Source organism: Puntigrus tetrazona, unplaced genomic scaffold (genome assembly GCF_018831695.1).
Source record: "Puntigrus tetrazona isolate hp1 unplaced genomic scaffold, ASM1883169v1 S000000148, whole genome shotgun sequence".
Taxonomy (NCBI): domain Eukaryota; kingdom Metazoa; phylum Chordata; class Actinopteri; order Cypriniformes; family Cyprinidae; genus Puntigrus; species Puntigrus tetrazona.
Window position 1 is genome coordinate 2,368,833 of NW_025047824.1, and position 24,884 is coordinate 2,393,716.

At 36.1% G+C, this 24,884-nt stretch overlaps 1 protein-coding gene and 2 long non-coding RNA genes across 4 annotated transcripts; 2 read left to right on the plus strand and 1 right to left on the minus strand.

Annotated features, from left to right (window-relative positions):
* Positions 1-4,736: 4,736 nt before the first annotated feature.
* On the minus strand, positions 4,737-11,028 carry LOC122332805. The gene is made up of 3 exons (XR_006248537.1): positions 10,682-11,028; positions 7,933-7,998; positions 4,737-4,816 (listed from the first exon to the last, which is right to left on the minus strand). It is a non-coding gene; the product is annotated as an uncharacterized LOC122332805 (long non-coding RNA).
* Positions 5,624-8,814, plus strand: LOC122332804. Of its 2 annotated transcripts, none has more exons than XR_006248536.1 (3): positions 5,624-6,761; positions 7,973-8,077; positions 8,180-8,814. It is a non-coding gene; the product is annotated as an uncharacterized LOC122332804 (long non-coding RNA). The 2 variants fall into 2 exon arrangements; XR_006248535.1 differs by having other exon boundaries at positions 5,624-6,734.
* Positions 11,029-11,186: 158 nt separating the features above from the next.
* Positions 11,187-24,805, plus strand: tmco4 (transmembrane and coiled-coil domains 4). Its single transcript, XM_043230209.1, has 14 exons — positions 11,187-11,366; positions 12,277-12,412; positions 13,112-13,286; positions 13,381-13,408; positions 14,296-14,425; positions 14,907-15,004; positions 15,875-16,018; positions 16,594-16,713; positions 17,457-17,621; positions 18,877-19,013; positions 19,820-19,904; positions 20,152-20,269; positions 21,345-21,462; positions 23,106-24,805. Exons 1-14 carry the CDS (start codon positions 11,321-11,323, stop codon positions 23,706-23,708), a joined length of 2,103 nt encoding a protein of 700 aa, XP_043086144.1. The 5' UTR covers positions 11,187-11,320; the 3' UTR covers positions 23,709-24,805.
* Positions 24,806-24,884: the final 79 nt, after the last annotated feature.

The window sequence follows — 24,884 nt, forward strand, 5'->3', positions numbered from 1 at the left end:
CCAAACTCAATAAAGTGTGCCAGTGATTCACGTGGACCCTCTCGAACAAGTTGTGTTTTTGAGTGGCTGATTTATTCCCCTCGTGAAAAATTCAATTAGCAAACAGTCCGGTAAATCAGAGAAGTAAGCCAGGTCAGAAATTCCTGAGTATAATCCTCAAGTGATCGGGTGCCCTGCTTGAGGGTTAGCAAAGACATTGCAAGGTGCATACCTGGCCATGGTTATCCTGGTGTGAGGTTGCATTCTGTCACGAATGAATGAGTCTGAGGCGTGCAGATCCAGGTGCAGGCTTTTATTAAACAAAGGCATGGTCATAACAGGCAGAGGCGTCAAACAGGGCTAACAGATATATAGGAGGCGAGGCAATAACGAAATCCAGAGACAGGCAGAAGGTCAGGTCAGGCGGCAAACGATCAGAGAATCAGAGAACAGACAGGGTCAAAACCAGAAACTATAATCCACGAACGATCTAACTATGAGAGACAGGCGAAAACAATGCAACCTGCAGTTGAGTGGCTTGCTGCAGTATTTATAGTCCTCTGACAGGAAGTAGCAGCAGAGGGAGTGATCGCAGATCACCCAGAGGTAAGAGCTCCCTCTGCTGGCTTGGTGACAATAAAACTGCATAAATTACTCCTGAACTGATTTTTAAAAGGAAAAAGTTACATGTTAACACTAGGTGTCTTTCTGGTGTTAAGTTCATTGTTTTATGTTGAATTATTCTATAGTTTATATCAGTTACATCAGAAGTAAATAAAAAAAAGTAAGAGTAATCCCTTACTTTATTTTTCAAATGGAAAAGTAGTTATATCGCGGTCATTGTTTACCAATGCATTACACTCATTTTCAGTCTCTCTCTGGAACAGATGCATATTTATTGCTATTTTTATTTATGCTCTTAATAATAACCACTACTTATTAACATAGTTTCATTTTATTGTTTGCCTTACAGGTATGAGGACTTGCGCGCCTAATGACAGACACACATGTCAGTCACGTGAGGAGATGAGATAACGTCTTCCAGAGAGCATGAGTACATAAGGAAGTAGTAATAGTAAAGGCAGCTTTCGGCCAAACACTGTGTAATGAGCCATGTTTCCCATACAGTGGTAGAAGACCGCTAAAGTTGCGCTCACCGTTACACACCTGCTAAGCAAACAGATGTGATATGACGGTGTTGAATTGACTTTCAATAACTTAACCGCAGTTCCTCCTTTGAACTATCCCTGGGCAAACCCCCGTGGAGAGTTCAAAACCTTTGCAGAGATTGTAAAATGAATGACTGGGTATTGCGGTGCATAAACGTGGCCGTGCAAGGCAGCTTTGTGCATTGCTGCGCCCAACCAGTCTAGACACGCAGCGCCAACCCTCATATGACGGTCTGTCATCATCTGCGCGGTGTCCAGCAGAATCATTCATCTAATAAATCAGGTGCATCTGTGCACCTGGAAACATTTGCTCTGGAATGTGTGCGATCTGCTTTTGTATTCGCCCGCAAAGCAAATGGTGCGATGCTCTGTTACGCTCGTTGAAAGTGAGGTCATATCATTCCAGAGAGTGTCGAGAGTGGAAATAAAGTGGGAAGAGAGTGATTTGAATGTCAAGTAGCACTGCGGAGCAGTTGTTAATCGAGGGCCGGAGCGTGGGCTTTCCACTTGCGTCGGATTTCGAGGGGCTTGATGAAAACGGAAACAGGCGACGAAGTTCTCGTCCAAAATGGCTAATGGCTGTCGAAGTGAGTGCGGTCTGGGGATTGCACGGTGACATGATCTCGCTAGGGTTTATACGAACCCGGACTGGATGTGAGTGGATATGAGAGACGGGTACAGGCGGAGCACTCAGAAATAGTGGAGTGGAGCTCCTCAGAGACAGCTCGGCTTTCTCAGTTAAAGCTAAAACGGGTTCTTTACTCACCCTCATGCTGTTTCAGGCTTAGCCCGCATGAGGTGCTTTCTTCTGTTAAACACTAAAGAAGATGTTTTGAAGAATGTTGGTACCCAAACAGTTGCTGGTAGCCGTTTTATTATTTTTTTTTTCCCCTTTTCTACACTGTTGTAATGGTTAAATAATTATTTTTTCATCAAATATTATGAATTCATTAATATCGAAATCATGAGTTACATTTTAAGGCTTCGCCAAATGTTTCATTTTTTCTTTAAACTACATTTTTTCTTTTCCTTCAACTTTCTGTATTCTGTTTTAACGTTTTTTTGTTTTTTTTTACACGGGACCAAGTTTGGACAGCCCTGGCTTGAATGCAGAGCACAAAATCCACGTATGGGTCGCCGTATCTGGCCACAAGTCACTTCACCGACTCACTAATATTCGCAGACATTCACATTCCTATCCTATTTTGTATCTTATTTAGTGTATTTTATATTTTTGATTTTGTGTACTGGCTTGCTTTTGATCTATTTATACAGCATTTGCCAAATTATGTGACATTACACATATTATTCAGGGAATTCAGGGTTCCTGATGTATTTATGGCATTGCAAAAAGCTTGTGATTGGATAGTTGTTAACATGCAGTATTCATATTTTTATAGTATATCTGCAGCTTAATATTCACAGACATTAGTCCCTATTGGATTTTTATTTTAATGTTCTGGCTTACTTTTAGTCTATTCATATAATTCGGTGACATTCCCTGTTATACAGGAAACTGCGTATCGTTTACCTAATTTTGCGAATTCATGTATGTTTTCCACACAGTGGAAATCGGGCCCTACTATAGGTCATTGCTATGGTTGCTAGGATGTTGTTAGTGTGTTTTTCGGTGGTTGCTAGTGGGCTGCAATCAACACGATTTCCATTTACATTTTTGGTAACACTTCATTTTAAGGTGTCCATAATACCAAGTAATTACCTAGTAAGTACTTAATAGTACTTGCATAAAACAAAGTGTATGTTACGGATTAGTTTGTACTTACATTTTGTAATTATGTACATTATGTAATAGGTTGCTGCTGTTACATTAAAATTACAGAATTTTACACAGTCATAAGCTACTTAAAATAAAGTGTATCAAGGTTGTACTTAAGTGTACTTAATGTGTATCTTTACTGTACACCTTATGTAGCTGCACTTTTAGTTTTTTTAACTTATTAATACATGTAATGCCTTTTTAATTACATTAAAATTGCAGAATATTACGCAGGAATAAGCTCCTTAAAATAAAATGTATCAAGATTGTACTTAAGTGTAAGTAGCTGTGTAATATATGTGTAACTAAAGGACCATAACTTAGTTGCATGATAAGTACATTTTATTTCATGTAATTAAAATGGCTACTACCTACATTAAAGTACCTAATTAGGTAATTACTCCGTATTACGACGCCTTAAAATAAAGTCTTTTATTTTCTTTTGTATTTCCAGAATACTAAAGGTCCTGATTGCCTAAGTCTGAGCAGGATTTATACCATTTGGAGTAGGCTAATGCTTCGATAAATTTCCGATTAAAACTAACAAGCTAGTTCTTGTTTTCAAGGGGTTTAGTCTTGCTTTTGGTCTTAAAGGGTCCGATGGTTTGCATAAACCTACTGGACCACCAGTGAACCCATACTAGCTCAAACTGGTTACAGTAACAGCAAGCAGCTCTTAAACGCCCTCAGAAAGAGATTTCAGTACGTGATTGTGGATAATTCTAGTTTTCTAGTGAATTAAAAACTGCCGTTGCACTGAATCGCTCTGTGATCCTCTCAGCCGTCAGGCGAAGACTTCAAGTGGAAAGCAGCTCGGTTATCGCTAGCGTGAGGATAAACAAATCCGTTATCTGATTTCTGTTATCTTTGCGCAGAAATGCAGGCAAAACAGGTTGAGGGCGATAAATCAGGAGCGCTCGATTCAAGAAGCACGTGAGGCCCGTTAACTAACGAGGACCAGACAGAAGACATAAGTAATTAAAGTCCATGCAAAAACCAACAATACTCAAGAGTTCCCCATCCCGTATTTATAAAGATCTGCCTTCCTGACTCTAAAAGTGATTCTTCAGTACCTGCGTCACTTTGACTTCCCTCTTTGTGTCTGAATGACCTGACTTCCACTCCTTTCCATGCTCAAGGTTTGTTGTCTGCGCACATTTTATGGCTTCCCATATGGGCCCCATGTGTCGGTATGTGTCTTTGCCTGTAAAGGGCTTGTAGTCCGTGTTCTCTCTCCCACGTGTACATGCTTTGTATCTACAGCAATCATTCGCTCATCACGGGCATTATGCTTTTTCCGTCCCTATACGTTTAGGAAAAAAGCAGCTGTTTCATCACAATTCCAGCATTCAGAGTTTCCCAATTTTACAGCGCCTACGCCCACTATTACAACTTTTCCATGCTGCGCTCCCACAACGCGTCTTCTTGCCAGCTGTAGCGTCGCATCTTAAGAAACCAATCAATCACATCCAGCGCAGCTTGCGACAACACTTGCGCAGCTACTAACCGTGAACGAGGCTTCCTGATGTATTTACGGCATTCCAAAACCTCGGAAAGAACTCCTTAACTTCCAAAAAAACAAAAAACAAAAAAAGCTATTATATTCATGGACAAATACAATGAGGCCCTTGTGTCCTGTTCTGGTGTCCACTAAAGGATCCTTTATTTGGAGAGTGTTTGTGCTAGAACTGATCGTTTTGAATGAAAACCACATAATGTCTGGGGCTAAAACTTGTAAAGCTTTTCATTCAGCTCAGATTTGTCATCTGTCGTGTGAGTAAGCATGGATAAAGGGCACTGGGCGGACTTACTGTTCTGACTTAATGTCAGTGGGTGACAGCTTATTTTCCCATGAAGATCTTGATGGGTATGTGGCTGCATTACGGATGTCCTGAAAGCTCACAGATGAAATGGATCAATTATATTTCTCTTAGCAATAATGGCATTACCTTAATGGTGTAATTCTGTTATGCTGTATTTAGTTTAAAAATGTTCTTGGTTCAATGCAATTTAAGCTTAAAAGTTATAAAAACAAACATGATAAGTCATTTTTTAAATATATATTAATTACAATATAGATTTTTTCAACCCCAAAAATATGTTTAACATTCCATATTTGTAATGTAAAAAAAAAAAAAAAAAAAGATTTTATTTACTTATTTATAATAGTATATAATAGTGTGTGTGTATGTGTGTGTAGTATATATATATATATATATATATATATATATATATATATATATATATATATATATATATATATATATATATATATATATATATATATATATATTCCCTAAATTTAATTTACTTATTTTGTTTATTTTTTCTTTTTTCTAAATCAATTTATTAAGTTTATGATAAGGCTTATTTTTTTTAGTGTATGCATGTTACTTTGCATATAACAAAACTGATTTCGAAACTGAATTTTAAAAAAAAGATCACAAAAGAAGCTAAAATCAAGTTGAGGTGCTTGAAATTTATGTAAATTGAACCAAATTTAAAAGCAGAAATGTAAATATTATTTAATTAAAACAATTAAGTATTCCGAAAAAGGCAATAAAATGACTAATTTGTACCAATATAATATAATAATGTAATTTCTTCACACTAAAATCATGTTTTGTGTATTGTTTTTTTTTATTGACTATATGAACATTTTCATTGTGCCCCATTGTAACCTATATTTAGGAAAAGTAGGGACATACTGAAATACATTTTTGTAGTTATCAGTCGTATGCCTCGAGTGCTGCTGATTAAGCTTTATTTAACTCAGAGAACATATTTTTGTCCTGTATTTTTTTAGTATAGACATAAATTGTTGACACAGCACACATATCATATCTCATTTACAGTAGCTGTAGAATGAATGGGGATAGCAGATCAAATAATTTTGTCTTGGGCGACTGAGATGACTAACGTTACTGTTGAGATTGAAGGTATCTTACATATTCAGGCAGTTTGAGACAAAGCCTTTTACAGGAATATACAGCAAAGTCTCACTGATCCATCAAAAAGAAACATTTATGATGTCTCATTTATGATGGGAACCCCTTTTTCCCTCCGCATTCTTCCCATTCCCCGAAGTCACCATTAGTTCCTCACATGTTGTCATGCGTTTCGATGCAATTTTGCTCATCTTGGCTGACGTCTTATACAGCTGCGGTTTTCTTTTATATCTCTCCTTAGACGTATCATGACCTATTCTTCCACTCCCCGCCCCCATCGCTCCCAAAAGACCGTCCAGCTGTTTTTTTTTTTCCATAGAAACACACATATACACAAACGCTCACTCCGTATCGTCTTTCTACACGTGTGTAAGGAGTCCGAAACTGACTTTATGGCTCGATACGTGCAGCTTTGCTGTGGTTATTTTGAGAACGTTTGTGTCACGAATTATCTTTTTAGTGTGTTTACTTTATCTGACTAAGCGGATGTCAAGAGGGTGTATTTAGTTTATATTGCCTTTGATTGGGCTCCAAATTCCCCAAGAATCCCCCTTTGCCGCGAGGGCCTGTCTCGACAGATATGGCTGCGGATGTGCTGAAAACACACACTTAATGTAGAACAATGGTTGCTAGGATAGATCTCTGTAAGTGTGCGTGTGTACGTCTTGGGTCGGGAGGTGGAAAACCTCTGCTCTGTTATCTCTCAACAGATGTGAGGAGCTCTTGATGACAGGGAGATGACGGTAAACCCAGTGCACTTTTAGCTCTGAACAAACAGCTTTAGCACCTTCCTTCTGTTTGCCTTTGCTTTTCTGATCTCGAGGTTAAACGCAAGAGCGACCGAGAAGGAGGACGGAGAAGGTGAGGAGCCACTGACCCCAAACCACAGTGCGTCTGTCTAAACGGTTACATTTGAAAATCTGAGAAAATAAAAGGATCGCGCTTAACTGTAAGCTCGGCTAAACACTAAGCTAAGATAAACTAACAATGGCAAACTAAGCCAAAAGATAAGATTCTACAGAAGCATGGAAAATAATATTTATCATTACTATTTATTTATTGTTGAGCTTAACATTATAAAACAATCCAGTTTTATATATTGATAGTTATTTAATAAGATTTCCCATGCGACCAAAAAGTTTCTATGTATTATTTAGTATTACAATTGTATTTATTTTAGTGCTGTCAAATGATTAATTATGATTAATTGCATCTATAATATTTTTTTTTACATAAGTGTGTATAGTGTGTATATTTATTATATATGTATAAATACAAACACATACATGCATATATATATATATATATATATATATATATATATTTTTTTTTTTTTATGTGTTTATATATTAAATATAATTATACATAAAATAAAATATAAGAATATAGAATATATGTAATCATATGTCAGCTCTAATTTATTAATTTGTTTACAGAATTATTTATTGGTAGGTTTGTTTAAAAAAATCATATATGTATAGAGAAAAAAAAATCGTATGGTTTTAATTGACATATATATATATATATATATATATATATATATATATATATATATATATATATATATATATATATATATATTTTTTTTTTAAAATTTAAAATTTTACATAAAACCTGAAAGTGTTTTACTCATTTCACTTTTGCATCATGATTAATTTTACATAAACAGTACACTATTTTATATATATTACCAAACTGTTTTTTTCTTATCTAAATATTTGTCAGTTGTACATCATAAAACTAGTTATGAATAATAAAATTGTAATTATAAATTGAATATATTTTTATAATAATTATTATTGTAAAATACTCTTATTGCTGATATTATTACCATCTATACACACACACATATATATATATATATATATATATATATATATATATATATATATATTTTTTTTTTTTTTTTTTTTTTTTTTTGGCCACAGATGTTTTTAATTGGGAGAGTTTTGTCAATCTCTGTTTGTATTTTTGGTTTCTATGAGATATGAATATTCGGAGCGTTGCACCGTAGATGGTTTTACATTAAATGAAAATGGAAAAAATGGCATTTGCTTACATAGTCTGTCAGGGCTGATGATGCTCTGTATCTCTTGCAGGTGGCTTGTGGTCCTTTCAAGTGGAACTGGAGAAAGAAGCACAAATAAAGACATCTGTAATGCACACCGGTGTATAAACAGGATGTTTTGACCTCAAACGCAAATGTAAGATTCTTCACCGACATTTATTTGCATAAAGGAAGGAGCGGCGTTTGTATTAAGTAACCTGGACTGCTAGTTATTCTTTTTTTTTCTCCTTTCTCACAGGCTTGGCCTCATAACCTCTGTAAGGGATAGTACCAGGCACCGAAAAGAAGACAGGCGAGAAAATAAGGACAGCAGATATGCGCACATGCTCTTGTTGTGAATATCAGTTTCATATTTTTCAGTTAGATTCTTGTGGACAGAATATGAATAGACATGTCCATGATTCTATGCACAGACTTGTAAAGCTTTAAAGAAAGACACGTTCGTATATTGCTCTAAGGAGATTGTTGCTCAAACAGTAGAACAGTTACACAAATAGTTCTGCTGGATCATCCCAAGTATGGGCTTTTACTGGAAAAAGCAACGAGACGCAGCAGCTCACAGACCTTATATAACAACAGGAGCGATCAAGATAATAACACACGGGATAAGAATCAGAATGAATCCAAAAATACCACGAGGTGTCAAAAAGAGAGTTATTAAGCAATGAGAATTATGTAACTCAGACAAACCGCTATAATCAATCATGTGCAATTTTAAAAATGTGGGCAGTTGCCAACTATTATATTTATTTATTTAGTAGCCTGTTATTTCACATTTATTATTTGCTATAATAAATAGTAATTTTAGATACTTTTATTTAACATTTATTCACTTACTGTTTAGGTCGTCGGTTGGTTTTATATACAGACGTGGACAAAATTGTTGGTACCCTTTGGTCAATGAAAGAAAAAGTCACAATGGTCACAGAAATAACTGTTATCTGACAAAAGTAATAATAAATAAAAATTCTATAAATGTTAACCAATGAAAGTCAGACATTGTTTTTCAACCATGCTTCAACAGAATTATTTAAAAAAATAAACTCACGAAACAGGCATGGACAAAAATGATGGTACCCCTAGAAAACACTGAAAATAATGTGACCAAAGGGACATGTTAATTCAAGGTGTGTCCACTAATTAGCATCACAGGTGTCTACAACCTTGTAATCAGCCATTGGGCCTATATATATGGCTCCAGGTAATCACTGTGTTGTTTGGTGATATGGTGTGTACCACACTCGACATGGACCAGAGGAAGCAAAGGAAAGAGTTGTCTCAAGAGATCAGAAAGAAAATTATAGACAAGCATGTTAAAGGTAAAGGCTATAAGACCATCTCCAAGCAACTAGATGTTCCTGTGACTACAGTTGCACATATTATTCAGAAGTTTAAGATCCATGGGACTGTAGCCAACCTCCTGGACGTGGCACAGGGAGGAAAATTGATGACAAATCTAAGAGACGGATAATCCGAATGGTAACAAAAGAGCCTAGAAAGACTTCTAAAGAGATTCAAGGTGAACTTCATGCTCAAGGAACATCAGTGTCAGATCGCACCATCCGTCGTTGTTTGAGCCAAAGTGGACTACATGGGAGACGACCAAGGAGGACACCATTGTTGAAAACGAATCATAAAAAGCAAGACTGGAATATGCCAAACTACATGTTGACAAGCCACAAAGCTTCTGGGAGAATGTCCTGTGGACAGATGAGACAAAAATCGAAGTTTTTGCCAAGGCACATCAGCTGTATGTTCACAGACGAAAAATGAAGCATATCAAGAAAAGAACACTGTCCCTACTGTGAAACATGGAGGAGGCTCTGTTATGTTCTGGGGCTGCTTTGCTGCGTCTGGCACAGGGTGTCTTGAATCTGTGCAGGGTACAATGAAATCTCAAGACTATCAAGGAATTCTAGAGAGAAATGTACTAGCCAGTGTCAGAAAGCTTGGTCTCAGTCGCAGGTCATGGGTCTTGCAACAGGACAATGACCCAAAACACACCGCTAAAAACACCCAAGAATGGCTAAGAGGAAAAATTGGACTATTGTAAAGTGGCCTTCTATGAGCCCTGACCTCAATCCTATTGAGCATCTTTGGAAGGAGCTGAAACATGCAGTCTGGAAAAGGCACCCTTCAAACCGGACACAACTGGAGCAGTTTGCTCATGAGGAGTGGGCCAAAATACCTGCTGAGAGGTGCAGAAGTCTCATTGACAGTTACAGGAAGCGTTTGATTGCAGTGATTGCCTCAAAAGGTTGCGCAACAAAATATTAAGTTAGGGGTACCATCATTTTTGTCCAGGTCTGTTTCGTGAGTTTATTTTTTTAAATAATTCTGTTGAAGCATGGTTGAAAAACAATGTCTGACTTTCATTGGTTAACATTTATAGAATTTTATTTATTATTACTTTTGTCAGATTAAAGTTATTTCTGTGACCATTGTGAGTTTTTCTTTCATTGACCAAAGGGTACCAACAATTTTGTCCACGTCTGTAGTTGCAGTTTTTATATAGGTCTTTAATGCCCTCTGCTGACCACAAAAGGGCAATATTTCTAGAGGGCGTATGTTTGAGTATTAATATTCGGTCTCTTTACATAACACGAACAATTAATATACGCACACAACATCAAATAAACCATGTTTGAAATTTATTTTAAAACATTTTTTATACTTAAATTATTAATCCTTCTTAGAGGGCTCGGCTTATAAATATTAATAGGCCTAAATTGCTACTTACATTTACTTGCTACACCTTCTTGCAGACTCAAGTACCAGACCTACTCAATATTAATATTCCGCAATATTTATAGCCAGCGGCTAACGCTACCAAGTCAGCTAAAACACAAAAGCAACATTTATGTCTTTTACCAGGCAAAGCGTCAACGGTTAATAGCATAAATTATTATTAGCCTTCATCGATATCATTATCGTGAGGCAATTTTGACTTTTAATCAAGTCGCGGTGAAGTTTCCAACTAAAATACCGATACTATCCGTTCATGCGATTAATATTCATAAGCTAAGCCAGTCTTGCTAATTTGCTAGCTAACGCCGCCAACGTCTGTAAATCAGCCAATCAGTTAAGCCAACCGGGGGCGTGACGTCGCGTAGTTAATATTCATAAGCCAATCCGCTTTTAGGATTTGCCAGATAGACCTCGCCAACGTCCGCAGTTCAGCCAATCGGTAGAGCCAACTGGGCAACCGTGACTCTACCTAATTAATATTCATGAGCACGCACGCCGTTATTCGCGGATAGAGGACGCTGCTGCACACAAGAACAACTTGCTGCCGAACTTTCATCTGTCACGACAACAAAGTATAACTTTCCTTCATGGAGAGAACAAACCTGCCGTGACTTACCGTGAGGATATACCAATGGAAACAGCGAATAACAGCAACGAGGACCCGAAATTAACTCCAGGTGCAGAATTCACTTTTACCGAGGGACTTTCGAAGGGATTTTAAGTTTTGCCCATAAGAGAACAGCAAAATAAGAGTCTTTTTTTTATTTGAACAGAATCGATCATTTATTGTCGGTTGTATTTTATTGTGTTTTATTGTGTTAATGTTATTTTCTGATGGTTAGATTCGACTCCGTTGTGTCGAATAGACGTAACGTTACGTGTCCAACAGCTGCTAATCAGTTCTGGCTTTCATTTACAGATAAGATCGAGGCCTGTACACATGTTTTGGCTAAACAAGGGAAATTGTGCTTCACATAATAATAACACATTGCATCCTTTGATTTGCATTCCCGTTGCATCGAGACCCACGAGTACTGCATGTGCTGCATTATTAAAGCTTCGTGTTATAGTGTCATGTGTTTATGGAAATGCCTTGTGCAAAGTCCAGTGTTATAATAACAAGGGTTTTATGTGGTCAGAAATCATGCAAATTATGTTGGATCTGGAAGCTACGCCTTTTTCAATATGCATATGAAGAAATCCATGCCTCTAAAATGAGTTTCTTCTAAAATAAGCATTTTTATCAGGCTCCTATATTTACGTTCAGTTAGTATATAAGCTAATATAAAATGACTGAACCTAAACTTAATCAAAATATTCATTTTAGATTATTTTTTTTCAGACAGCACTTTAATTTAGCAATCAAACACTAACATTTTGCATTCAAACTGTTCGTTTTAAACTCAAACCACAAAATTATTATTCTTTATGCAAGATAATAAAAATGGACTGCTATTCAACTGTAATAAGCATTTAATTAAAATGCGGAGGGCTAGTTTGTGAGCATCTGTTATGGAACGTTTACCCATTCTTGACAAAAAAAACCTTGTACGTGTTTTGATTTTGCATTTCGTTTTATTGTTTCAGACCCAGGAGGACAGACGCGGGATCGGTCACCAACAGAGAAAGTGTTTGGTCGACGGCTGAGTGAACCAGGGCGCTTCGCGTATGCCGGGTTATGTGGAGTGTCTTTGGGGCAGCTGTTTCAAGGACCCGAGCAAAAGTAAAAACTAATAAAGTTTCTGTTCTGTTTATTAATGCTCTGTTTACTAATATATATTAGCATTAGAAGGTTGAGGTATCGCGCACGCAGAGGCTGCATCATTTTAAAAAAAACATTAATAACAGTATATTTGTGAAATATTATTACAATCGAAAGTAATAAAAGTCAGTCATTTCTTTTCTTTTTTAGTACTGTATGCATTTTAAAGTGTATATTCTGATTCAGAGCTGTATTTTCAGCATCACTAGTCCACTCTTTAGTGATTTATTTTTTTCAGGTATCTTTGAATAAAACAGAAGTGCGGCATCTATTTGAAACGAATGTCTTCTGTAACATAAAAATGCATTTATTGAATAATTCCCTTCCTGAATAATTACATTGGTCACACTTTATATTAGGTGGTCTTAACTACTATTTTCTTGCATCAAAAAAATAAGTACAATCTACTTATTGTGGTCATATAGCACTTTTGCTGCTATTGAGATGGGATTTCGGAAAAGGATAGGAACAGGTTTGCTGGTATGGGTAGGCGTAATTATAAATGTAAATACAGAAATGAATAAATTGAGGTATTTTTTAAAATGCTAGTCCAATGTAAAAATAAGTGCATTAAACGATTCATTTAAATGTAAGTGCGCAGCAGTTAAAGCCGCCCGATGTGACTTTATTTTTTCTGAACGTGACGTTTTCCCAATGCAGACGTTTTCGCGAGACGTTTTTGGAGGGTCTCGTTCGGTGGCTGGATCTTGACGAGTCGGTCATGCCGGTCATGCAAGCGTTCCTGGCAGGGCTCGGGTTCGAAGGCTCGGACACCTTTCTGTCCATCTTGCATGCGGAGCCGCTGCTCGGAGCCGGAGCTTTAGCCATCACTCAGGTGCGCGTGTGACATCAACCCAGCTGGACGGTCGCATTAACATATAGATGCGCGCACAGCTCAGTGTATGTGACGGCCTCTTTTTGTTTTTCAGGATCTTGTGTCGTTCTCTGTCAAAGATGGTGAGCTGATATTCCACATTTAATTAGCTGGGGTTTGGCAGTAGCATGCATTAAAGCAGAATACTTATATTTAGCGTTTTTATTTCTAAACAGTTAAGCAAATGCACTTCCCAGTGCTTTTTACCGCAGTGAAAACTAACGTTAATTATTTAAGTTATAAAAATGAATACATTACAATATAGTTTATTCTGCTATGATAATTTATGTTATTATTTTTGTAAATGTGAAATAAGCTTTTTTTTTACTTTTTATAATGTGCAAAACATCTAAACTGTGTTTTATTTGCTTTTTTATTTTTGTTTTTATGTATTTATTATGTTTTTTTAAAAGCGATTTATAAAAAAAAAAAGGCCAAATTTAATGGATGGTATGTCTGGATGTTAATTTAATTAATTTTAATTAATAAAATAAAAACAGATATGTGATCTTTGACACCAGACAAATGGTCTTGTTCTAGTCATATTTCAGATAAATTAGTCAATGTGTCTGGATTATTTATTTGTTATTTAGATTTTATATATATATATATATATATATATATATATATATATATATATATATATATATATATATATATATATATATATATATATACATAAAACAAAATTGGATTTGCCTCATATTTGCAGATTTTATTGATCGTGTTACTTTCTTGTTTATTTCTATAAAGCTGCTTTGTAACAATTTTATAAAGAGCTATGAAAAATACAGCTGCACAGAATGCTTCTAAAAGAGTCTTTATTTTCTGTACGCAAGATTGTTTTTTTGTTTTTCTTTTGATTTTGCAGCAAAGTATGCACTAGAGCACTTCTTCCGCGAGATGCATTCTTCTTCCTCCGTTCTAGCTTTTTCCGCGTAATGACCGTTTTTTGATTCTTCTCGTGTAGGACATTACGACGCCAGGGCTCGAGTTCTGATCCGACATGTCAGCTGTCTGCTGCGTGTGACCCAACAGCAGCTGGAGGATTTTGAAGAGACTCTCGGAGAGAAATTGAGAGAGGCAGGAGAGGAGAGCGAGTGAGTGAAACGTCCTCTGACCATCATCTGCCGCCTCTTTATAGGGTTTTTAGGGGGGTTATCAACGTGTCTCTGAGAAACACACACGGCTTTCTCTGTAGGATGGATCATTCGCAAGAGATTATTTCCACAAAGCCCACAGAGAGCCCTCCACAGATGCACAAAGAAAAGTCAATACAGGGGCGCGATCAATATTAATATCTTTGCGAAAGTGCTGTAATCATTCTGACATGTGGAACAAACTTGAATCCATTTGCTGATTTCTGTCTTTCAACGCGTTCTCCGCCGCGTGTGACGACGCGGACCGCGCACAGTTAGGAGTATTTTGTGTATATGCAGTCTAGGTCAAGGTTTTTCCTTTCAGTTCAGCGCTTTTAGTTTTTTGGTTTAGCTTCTAATAGAATTCAGTCGACAATGAACAGGACCTCTGAGCTTTCAGTAGCTCCAGTGAGCGTATTACGAATCGACATTCTCTCAACAGAGAAGAGTCATCGAGGAGACAGAAGAAAGAGAGAGGTCGTAAATTGCGCCGGTATCTGCTCATCGGACTTGCCACTGTGGGTGGAGGGACGGTGATTGGTGAGTCTGAATACCACGGGACTTTTGTTTTAAACTTCATTGACCTCACCGGGTGAATGTCAATGAAAACGCGAGTTTGGTTGGTTTATTTTTTTTTTAAGATTTTTATTTATTTATTAATTTATTTAATTTTTAGGACTTTGAAAAAACATTGCCATTAATGTAAGAATCTGTATTTATTTATTTAAATATTATAATTTATTTATAATAATTTAATTTATTTTTACTAAATCAATCTGTAAGTTTAATTTGTTATGTGTGTATACATACATATATATATATATATATATATATATATATATATATATATATATATATATATATATATATCTTAGAGCTGTAGAAAAATAATCATGATTAATTGCATGCATAAATACACATACATACAGTACATATTTTCAAATTTTTCATCTATTTCCATGTCTGTGTTTATATTCATATTATTTATATTGTAAATTAATAATTAATATAAAAACATTGCATTTTTCTGAAATGTATATATGTATACATAATAAATATACAAAGTACACATTTTGTGTGATTAATATATATATATAATATATATATATATATATATATATATATATATATATATATATATATATATATATATATATATATATATATATATATATACCATGTTATATAGATAATTCGAAAATTATTTGTGTGTTTTGTCAACAATAAGAGTGGACATATGCTTTCATGTTTAATGTTTAACACGATTTTTTTATTTATATTATTAGTATATTTTATTTACATCATTGTTTTAGGTTATTAAAATAGTTTGTTAAAGTGTTCTCTTAGTTCTTTCTCTGAAATATGACTAGAGCGTGTTCTGTCTGGTTCATGAGACTGTGTTTTGGTCAGGTGTTACAGGAGGGCTGGCGGCTCCTCTGGTGGCGGCCGGGGCCGGAGCAGTGCTGGGAGCGGGCGGAGCCGCTGTCCTGGGATCAGCCACGGGCATCGCCATCATGGCCTCCTTGTTTGGAGCCGCAGGGGCCGGGTTAACAGGTCAACTGGCTGACTAGCAGAAGCTTATTTATGCTAATAAAGACACATAGTAGCAATAATAAATATTATATTGAAATTTTTTTTTATTAATAATAATAGTTGTTTTGTTTCATTTTTATTTATCAGTATAATCATTATAAAAACCTCTTTAATAGGACTTTAAGCATGACATTAAAGCAGTTGTTGCATCTAAGGTTCTGTATCATCTGTAGGGCAAGCTATTTTTTTCTCAGTTCTTGCAACGAAAAGGGTCACCGTGTTAAACCACAAGGCTGCGTTACGAGGACTGATCAATGAGCAGATAAATTAGCAGACTGACAGTTATGATAAAGTTACATTCCGCTTTCTTGGTCGAATGGAGCTTTATATAATCCTGCTTTCATTGCACACACTCAGCTCCCATTTAAAAGGGACTCAAGGTTATCGGAGTTGTTTGGTTTTTCTTCAAATGCAGTTGGCGTGATCATCTGCCCCACTTTATTTCTGTTTGCAGAACATGATTTCTCCGTTTCCATTTTTATGTGCAATTATTTTATATGCATGAAAATACTAATATGTATATTTACTTTATCAAGGCTATAAAATGAACAAGCGTGTTGGTGCTATAGAGGAGTTTGAGTTTCTTCCGATGAGTTCTGGAAAGCATCTTCATCTCACTATAGCTGTGACAGGCTGGCTGTGCAGCGGCAAATACAGTGAGTCGCCTTCATATCTCTAGCAAAATAGCATTTTTTCCCCAGCTGCTATTGATTTAGTACAACAAATTGTAATTTTAAAATATATACTAAAATTAATTAGTTAAATGCTAAAAGAATGGTTCTCCCGAAAATTAAAATTTTTCTAAATATTTACTCACCCTCGGGCTTTCCGAGATTTAGGTGAGTTTGTTTCTTCATCAGAGGAGAAATTTAGCATCACATGCTCACCAATGGATCCTCTGCGGTGAATGGGTGCCGTCAGAATGAGCGTCCGAACAGCTGATAAAAACATCTCAATAATCCACAGCACTCCAGTCCATCACTTAATGTCTTAAGTGAAAAGAAGCATGAAACAAATCCATGGTTAAAATCTTTTGCTTACAAACAGTGTTTGATCAGTGCATATTTCTCTCCTGATTTAGATTGTGCTAATTTTTCGCTAGAGATAGCAATGTTATTATAAAGGACCCGCATTTGAAATGAAAACATCTTGATTTGTTTCTCAGACAGAGTGCTGTAAATTGCTTGTGGATTATTGTAATGTTTTTATCATTACGCTTATTCTGACGGCACCCATTCACCGCAGATGATCAATTGTTGAGTGATGCCAGTTTTAATTTTCTGTTCTGATGAAAAAACAAATTCATAAACATCTAGGATGGCCTGAGATTTTCGTTTCTGGGTGATGTCTTTAATGAAATCGCAAAATACCCAGGTTTCGATTCTCTTGCCTGTAATAGGTTCGTTCCAGGCTCCCTGGTCCAGTCTAGGAGCGTGTGGCGAGCAGTACTGTCTGAAATGGGAGTCACGTTATTTATTGGACCTGGGCTCTATTCTGGACTCATTATGGGATGGGCTTGTTAGTGTCGTGGCTCAGGAGGCCCTCAAATACACAGTGCTCTCAGGTATGTCTGATAATGCGGGTGCGCCATAAAAAAGGTACTACTCGGCCTTATCTAGCCTTATTTATGTGAGTGTTGAACTGTGCAGTCATATTAATTCATTTTATCTTAAATCTGAATCTGAAACGGGACAGTTTTGAGTATTATATGAGTGGCCGGAGAAGCTTATATCAGCGACAGCATTTTAACGAAATCACAAAAAGAACAAATGTGTTCTGATTTTTTAAAAAGTTGAATGTTTAGAACCTGGAATATTCTAAAAAGAATGACATTTTTAAATACATTTTGGTAGCACTTTACAATAGTGTGTCATTTGTTAACATTAGTTAATAACTAACTTGAATGATGAACAATGCATTTATTACACTGTTTATTGATCTTTTTTCATTTTAGTTAAGGAAAATACAGTTCTTCTTTGTTTATTCATGTTAGCTGCATTAACTAATGTTAACAAACACAGCTTGTTATTTTAATAACGCATTAGGAAATGCTGAAATAAACATTAATAGCTAAATGCTGTATTGTATTCTTAAGTATTGTTCATTCTTAATTCATGTTAACTAATGCCAACTAATGAACCTTATTGTAAAGTGTTACCTAAATTTTAAATACATTCAAGTAATTGCTAAAAAAAAGAAATTAATTAAATGATCATAAAAGGTTGAATTAAATTAATATATTAGAATGATTTGTGAAGGAACATTTAATTCTGAAGCAATGATGCTGAAAACTTTTTAAAATCTATTAAGTTAGAATATTGTCATAAAAAATGTTATTACTGTTTTTACTGTATTTTTTATTTAATAAATGAAGCCTATATATATATATATATATATATATATATATATATGTATGTGTGTGTGTGTGTATATATATATATATATATATATATATATAATGTATGTATATATATATATATATATATATATATATATATATATATATGTGTGTGTATGTCTGTGTGTGTGTGTGTGTGTGTGTGTGTATATATATATATATATATATAAAAAATTTTTAAATGTATATATTTTCATCCAAGCTGTTTGTATACTGCATTACTAGATTTTAAAAATGTAAAAAAGACAACTCGTATAGTATTTTTTGCCTCCTTTTTTTCTGCCCCTATTTTGCACCATGTTTTAAACTGCCTCCAAATGTCATCATTAATTCTGGCATCATGAAAGAATGTTTTAATTGTCACACATTACATTACGGTGTGCAGAACCCCCGCATAGCTCATTCTCTTGTCTGTGTTCAGGAATAGTAACGGCTCTGACATGGCCTGCCTCTCTGCTAGCCGTGGCCAGTGTGATCGACAACCCCTGGGGAGTGTGCCTGAGTCGCTCAGCTGAGGTGGGAAAACACCTCGCTCAGGTGCTCCGGAGCCGACAGCAGGTCAGAATCCAGCGGAGATCACAAGATTTCCTTTAGTCTTTGACCATTTCAGTTCGGTGCGGCTTGAAATGACTAATTCGAGGAATGTTACGGTCGCATACACGTTCTAAGGATCTGTGGCTCATACCTGAGGAGGAAAAAAAGCACCTCAGTTCTATACAAAGGCACAGATTCAGCAAATATATGCAATTTCTGATATTTGTCTGGCTAGAAAGTCAGGTGAAATTCTAAAAGCGTGTGATGTAAATATAATAAAAAGATATTTATAACAGTAATTACATCCGCATTTGCATTTAGTCGTTTGGCAGATACTTTTATCCAAAGCAAACAAACCAACAAGAGAGCAACAAAGTCTCAGTCTAGCACAGTGCACTTTCTTTAATACATGAAATGCATCTAATGTGTATGAATATCAGTTGTCACTTTGCATCTTCCAACATGTTGTAATAAGATATTTAAATGCTTAGTTTTGATGCTGAAACATGCTCAAAAGCATCGTATTTGATGCATTTTAACATGAATATTCTGAAAAATGGATAACGAAGTAAACCTGAGCTGCTTTACTCTTGAATTACAGCATTACTAAAATTGTTATATTTACAGCAGTAAAGATTTCACAGGAAAAAAACTATTAATCAGATGCCAGAAGGCATGTAGTGGATTGTGTTTTCCGACCGTTTTCATCGTGATGATCATTTAGAGTATTAAATACGATACAGTAGGCTTTATAGAGGTAATCGCAGATATAATCTTAACCAGAATATTCCTTTTGAATATGTGTGTAATTATCTTCTATCTTTCTGCAGGGAAAGCGGCCTGTCAATCTAATTGGATTTAGCCTTGGAGCTCGTGTCATCTACTTCTGCCTAGAAGAGCTCGCTAATGATCAAGGTACGCCTTTTATTCGTTTTAATGAGTCCGCGATAACGAGGGAACGTCCCTTTGTCTTTAAGACCTTGTGTCTGAAGTAGTGTCCTCATGAGAGAGCTGGACACGGCCAAATTTCCTGCGAGCCGGATTGAGTGGTGTTCTCTTTGTCGTCGTAATGAAAGATGGAATCGGAGAGGTGCGAGAGCGTAAATGAGAATCTGATGGCACGGAGCTGTTTGAAAGACTTTCGTCTCTTATTATCGGGCAGGTAGCGAAGGTGTGGTGGAGGATGTGGTGCTGCTGGGGGCCCCTGTGGACGGATCCGAGAAAGCATGGAAGAGACTGTCCAGGGTAGTGGCTGGGAAGATTGTTAACGGATATTGCAGGTAGGACACTATCATTATGACTCCTACTTAGGAGTATGTTCAGATCCATTACTGTAAGTATTCGAATTTGCTCACTTTCCTTTTTCTCTTACACACTACTGCACTAACGTTTGGGTCTGGTAAGATTTCTTGTGATGTATTTAAAAAGCAGCAATGCATTTATAGCGCATGTGTCTTATAATATTTAAAGAAACGGCAATATAACAGTAATATTTTACAATTTGTAAAAACCTTTTTTTATGCGAACATATTTAAAAAATAAAACGTAATTTATTCCTGTGATGCAAAGCTGAACTTTCAGCATCGTTACAGTCTTCAGTGTCACGTGATCCTTCACAAATCATTTAAATATGTTTTTGCTGTAGTATAAATATTTCTTATTATTATGAATGCTGAAAACTGTTACATACGTGTACCTCAAAATTGCTTAATTTAATTTGATTCTTTGATGAAATTCGAAGAAATCTCTCCAAACATCTCAACAAAAGTTTTAAATGTTACCTTTTTTTCAATTGAATACATCCATTGATGGTTTTTTACCTTTTGTCAATTGAATGCATCCTTGATAAATAAAATATTTATTAATATATGTGTATGTTCGTTTACAGTTACTTTAGCAGGATTTCGTGCAATTTCATTCATTAAGTTCATTTTAAACCTAAAATGTTCTGCTTATAAACCTAAAGACATCGGTTAAGATGGAAATGAAATAACCATGTCTTCTTCGGCAGTGGAAGAAAATCTTATTATGTCAGTTTTGGAAGGGAATGCAATAATTTAATGCCTCTAAATGAAAAGAGCTGAAGTAACACAGTTTTAACAGATCATTTTATTCAAACAGATGGGCAATTCTTTAAAAATGATATTTAAATTACACATTCGCCGAATTACATTTTAGCCTACCGGATAAAGAATCGCAATTGACACTTTATTCATTTAGTTATTCATTAAAAAGGAACATAATGTCTCAACAACTGTCATTATTATTTAATAACCATTGTTAGTTTAATTGACAGTCCTAGTTATTACATTAGCATGTTTGAAGACGTGTTTCTTTGTGTTTTTATCGGTTTAGAGGGGATTGGCTTCTTGGATTCCTGTATAGAAGTTCATCAGTGCAGCTGTCCGTCGCTGGGCTCCAGCCAATCAGCTCACAAGACCGCAAAATAATCAATGTGGATCTGTCATCAGTGGTAAGTAAATGCATGTGTGCGTTGAGCATCAAGTCCCTGTTGATCTTAGTAGATGTTCTCCATTGAAATGTTCTTGGTGCCTGCGAGATGCTTTTAGATTGAGATTCAATTTACTGGCTGAAATAGTAATTACTCAACACAATGGTGTGACATTATATTATCGCAAAGTTGAATTACCTTCTAGCTTGGTAAGATTTCAAGTCATCTGAAGTTACTTTTTTTGGACAAAAATGATTTAATGCTTTTTGCAGAACACCCCCCTGCCACGAATAGAAAGGGCATTGTTAATCTGTCACCCACAAAAGACTACAATTACTGTAATTACTGTCGCAGGAAGTTGCTCGTTGATATTCAAGTGGAGTCCTCAAATCCAGTGCCGTTACCTGATAAAAAAGGGAAAATGACCTAAAAATAAAAGTGTGCATTCATGCAATGCACAAATAGGAAAAGTAAAAAAAGACACTTGAACTTTAAATATATTCAGTACGATTCCTTCTAAGTTACGCTGAGAAAAAGTCATTCTCAGCAGAGGTCATTATGTCCGCCATCCATGTGATACGACACCAGCCTTAAAGAGAAACGCTTTCGCATCTTTTGTATTGTCTTCTTGTTTTTTGTTTTTTTTTTGTGAAAGCAGCGAAACGGTTTTCGTGTAACTAATAATTACACAGCTTAGATAGATCTGTGGGAGATATGGCAAGGTAATCAGTTCAAGAACCCTGGTTATGCGACTGCAATGTGAGGCATGTGAAGAATTGCACCTTCGCTTGGCATGTGAAGAAATGTTAATGAGCAGCTAAATTTGCATTTCCTGAAATAAATATCAGCGCTTGCAAGACAGCACAAGAATAGCGTTACAGTTTTAGGTTTAAATTGGGGATATCAGAGCAACTGTAATCTTGCCGTTCGTATAAAAACGCAGCAGATGTTACATAAGGCGCTGTCGCAATGTCAAAGCAGCTATAAGTTAAAATAGACCAATCACAATTCAGTACGCAGATGTTGCAGTGATATCATGATGTTCAGCAGATGGTGAATATTAATCAAATTGAGATTTTCAAAATGACAGTGTTTTGTATAGTATCAAGTTCACAATGCACGATTTTTAGCTGACCTCAGATTAAAATTGTGTTTTTCAAATGTATTTTTTAAAATGTATCCTATTTTCCAGTGTCAGTTAGCAAAGGTAAAATCATTGCAAGCCTTTAAAAAACTGTATGTCTGTTTTATATTTTTATTTGTTAAAAATTTAATATAGCATCTACCAATTTTAGACTGGTCCTTGCCTGTGCAAAATGTTGTTTTTTTGTCTGTTGCTAGGTGGCTACTTGCTGGATCAAATCAAAAGATTCCTCCCTTGAGTCTGTGTGTGTTGGTTCAGGCCTCTCTTTTTATATATATTTATAAAGTGTGCTTTTATCATGCACCAAAGCATGTACAAATGTAAATTCGATGACTTTAAATTGTTGCGTGGTTTGAGGTATAATGCATGCCTGAGTTATGCACCAAAGCTTGATTTTTCTGAATTTTGCAAGCACCACTAAAATTGGAATGAGGATATCAATGTAATAATGCCCTGCAAGCGATATATAGTATTTTCCACTTGCTTTATGAATACGGGGTATTTTCTGTCCACCTCTTAGGTAAAAGGACACCTGGACTATATGCGTCAGATGGACACCATCCTAGTAGCAGTAGGGGTTCCTACCAGAGAAGAAGCTGGAGCCATCAGCAGCAAACTACAGCTGGTACATTTATCTCAGGAAAAAACAGGCACTACAGAATCAGCTGGTCAGAGCAGAGTCAAAGGGGAATTATCCATGGACATTTCAAACACAGATCCCTCAGACACCACAGAGGCAAATGTAGATGAATGCAAGAAACAGACTGGAGACAGGGAAAAGTGCGAAAGGAAGGACTCTGAGAATGGCTGGGACATCCCTGATATATCTGATTTACTGGACTCCATCAGTGAATGTGATGGCGTCCCTGAACCCCGTCAAGGGAACATGCATTCTCCATGCTCTCTCGGACTCAAGGTTCATGTTCAACCATCTCAAGATCGAGGTAAAAGAGACAGAGAAAGTCAAAGTGAGACAGACTGTGAGCACACATCCTGGGACTGGGACGACACGAACTGGACTACTGAATGCACAAACACAGCCTACCAGTCGCACAATGGAGCACAGGAACAGTTAGTCAATGGCAAACTTGCTGGTTCTGAGCCAGGAGCAATGAAATCATGACATTTCCTTAATTCATAATTTGCAAAACGTGGGTCGGTTCTAGATGGTAACCCCTATTCCAGGAAACTCCTAAGATTTGCATTTGCAGCTACCAAGATTAATGGGTTACTCCTCCCCAAAATGAAAATTTTGTCATGAAATACTTAACCCCAAGTCGTTCCAAACCCGTAAAAGCTTTCGAGGCTTGACTGCCAAATAATTAACACTGTCTAGGCCGGTTTTCATCCTAAATATCTTAAATAGTTTTTCCGAAGACAAACTAAGCTTTTGGAATGACATAGGGGTAGGTAATTAATGACAAAATTGGGTGGAGTAACCCTTTAAGGTCTGAGCATAAGTTCACTGTGGAACTCAAATAAGTGTTTGAATGCAATGTGAATCTCACAAGACTTTTAGCAGAATAAGGGTGACCATCTAGACACCACCCAGAGTGTAACTTGCCAATATAAGCTAGAACCAACAGGAACCTTGGGTTTTTGTCACTTCAGAATTGTCTATTAAGTTATTTGTGGATATCATCGATTATATATGCATAAACACAGCCCATCTCTTGCAAACTGAAGCATAGAAACAGTTAATGGCAAACCTGCTGGTTCTGAGCCAAGAGCAATGATATTTCATATTTCATGAAACATGATATTTCCTTAATTCACAACTTGTGGGTCAGGTCTAGATGGTAAACTTTGTTCCAAGAAACTCTTGAAATTCACATTTGCTGCTACCAAGATTAAGGGTTAGGCGTAGGGTTGCTGTGGGACTCAAATAGACACAGTGTTTAAATGTAGCATGAATCTCACACGACTTTTATTGAAAGAAGAGTTACCATCTAGACCACACAATGTAAATGATCAATGTAAGTTAAAACCAGCTGGAACACTGGCTTTTCATTCTGGGATTGCCTAATAATATAAAGTTATTTGTGGATATCATCTCTAATTAATATTAATAATAGATTTTAAGCACTGCTAAATATAATTTGTGATACACTGCTATGTGAAAACTGTCAGTATTCTGTATACACCATTTGCCCCCTTCATTAAAGAGGTTTGTTGTTTAATTAAGATGTGAATTACAAGCTCCACAGACAACCCACTTGACATTGTGTGAGGTATTAGTGAGATTTCTTTCGCTCTCGTCTGCTTTATCCATCTGTTGTTTTGGTTGTTATGGTAATGA

Bases quoted from the DNA above. Each gene is read 5' to 3' on its own strand.
- tmco4 (XM_043230209.1), top strand. From the start codon at position 11,321: ATGGAAACAGCGAATAACAGCAACGAGGACCCGAAATTAACTCCAG. The intron at 11,367-12,276 runs GTGCAGAATTCA...TTATTGTTTCAG, and splicing joins GGACCCGAAATTAACTCCAG to ACCCAGGAGGACAGACGCGG. The intron at 14,426-14,906 runs GTGAGTGAAACG...TTCTCTCAACAG, and splicing joins GAGGCAGGAGAGGAGAGCGA to AGAAGAGTCATCGAGGAGAC.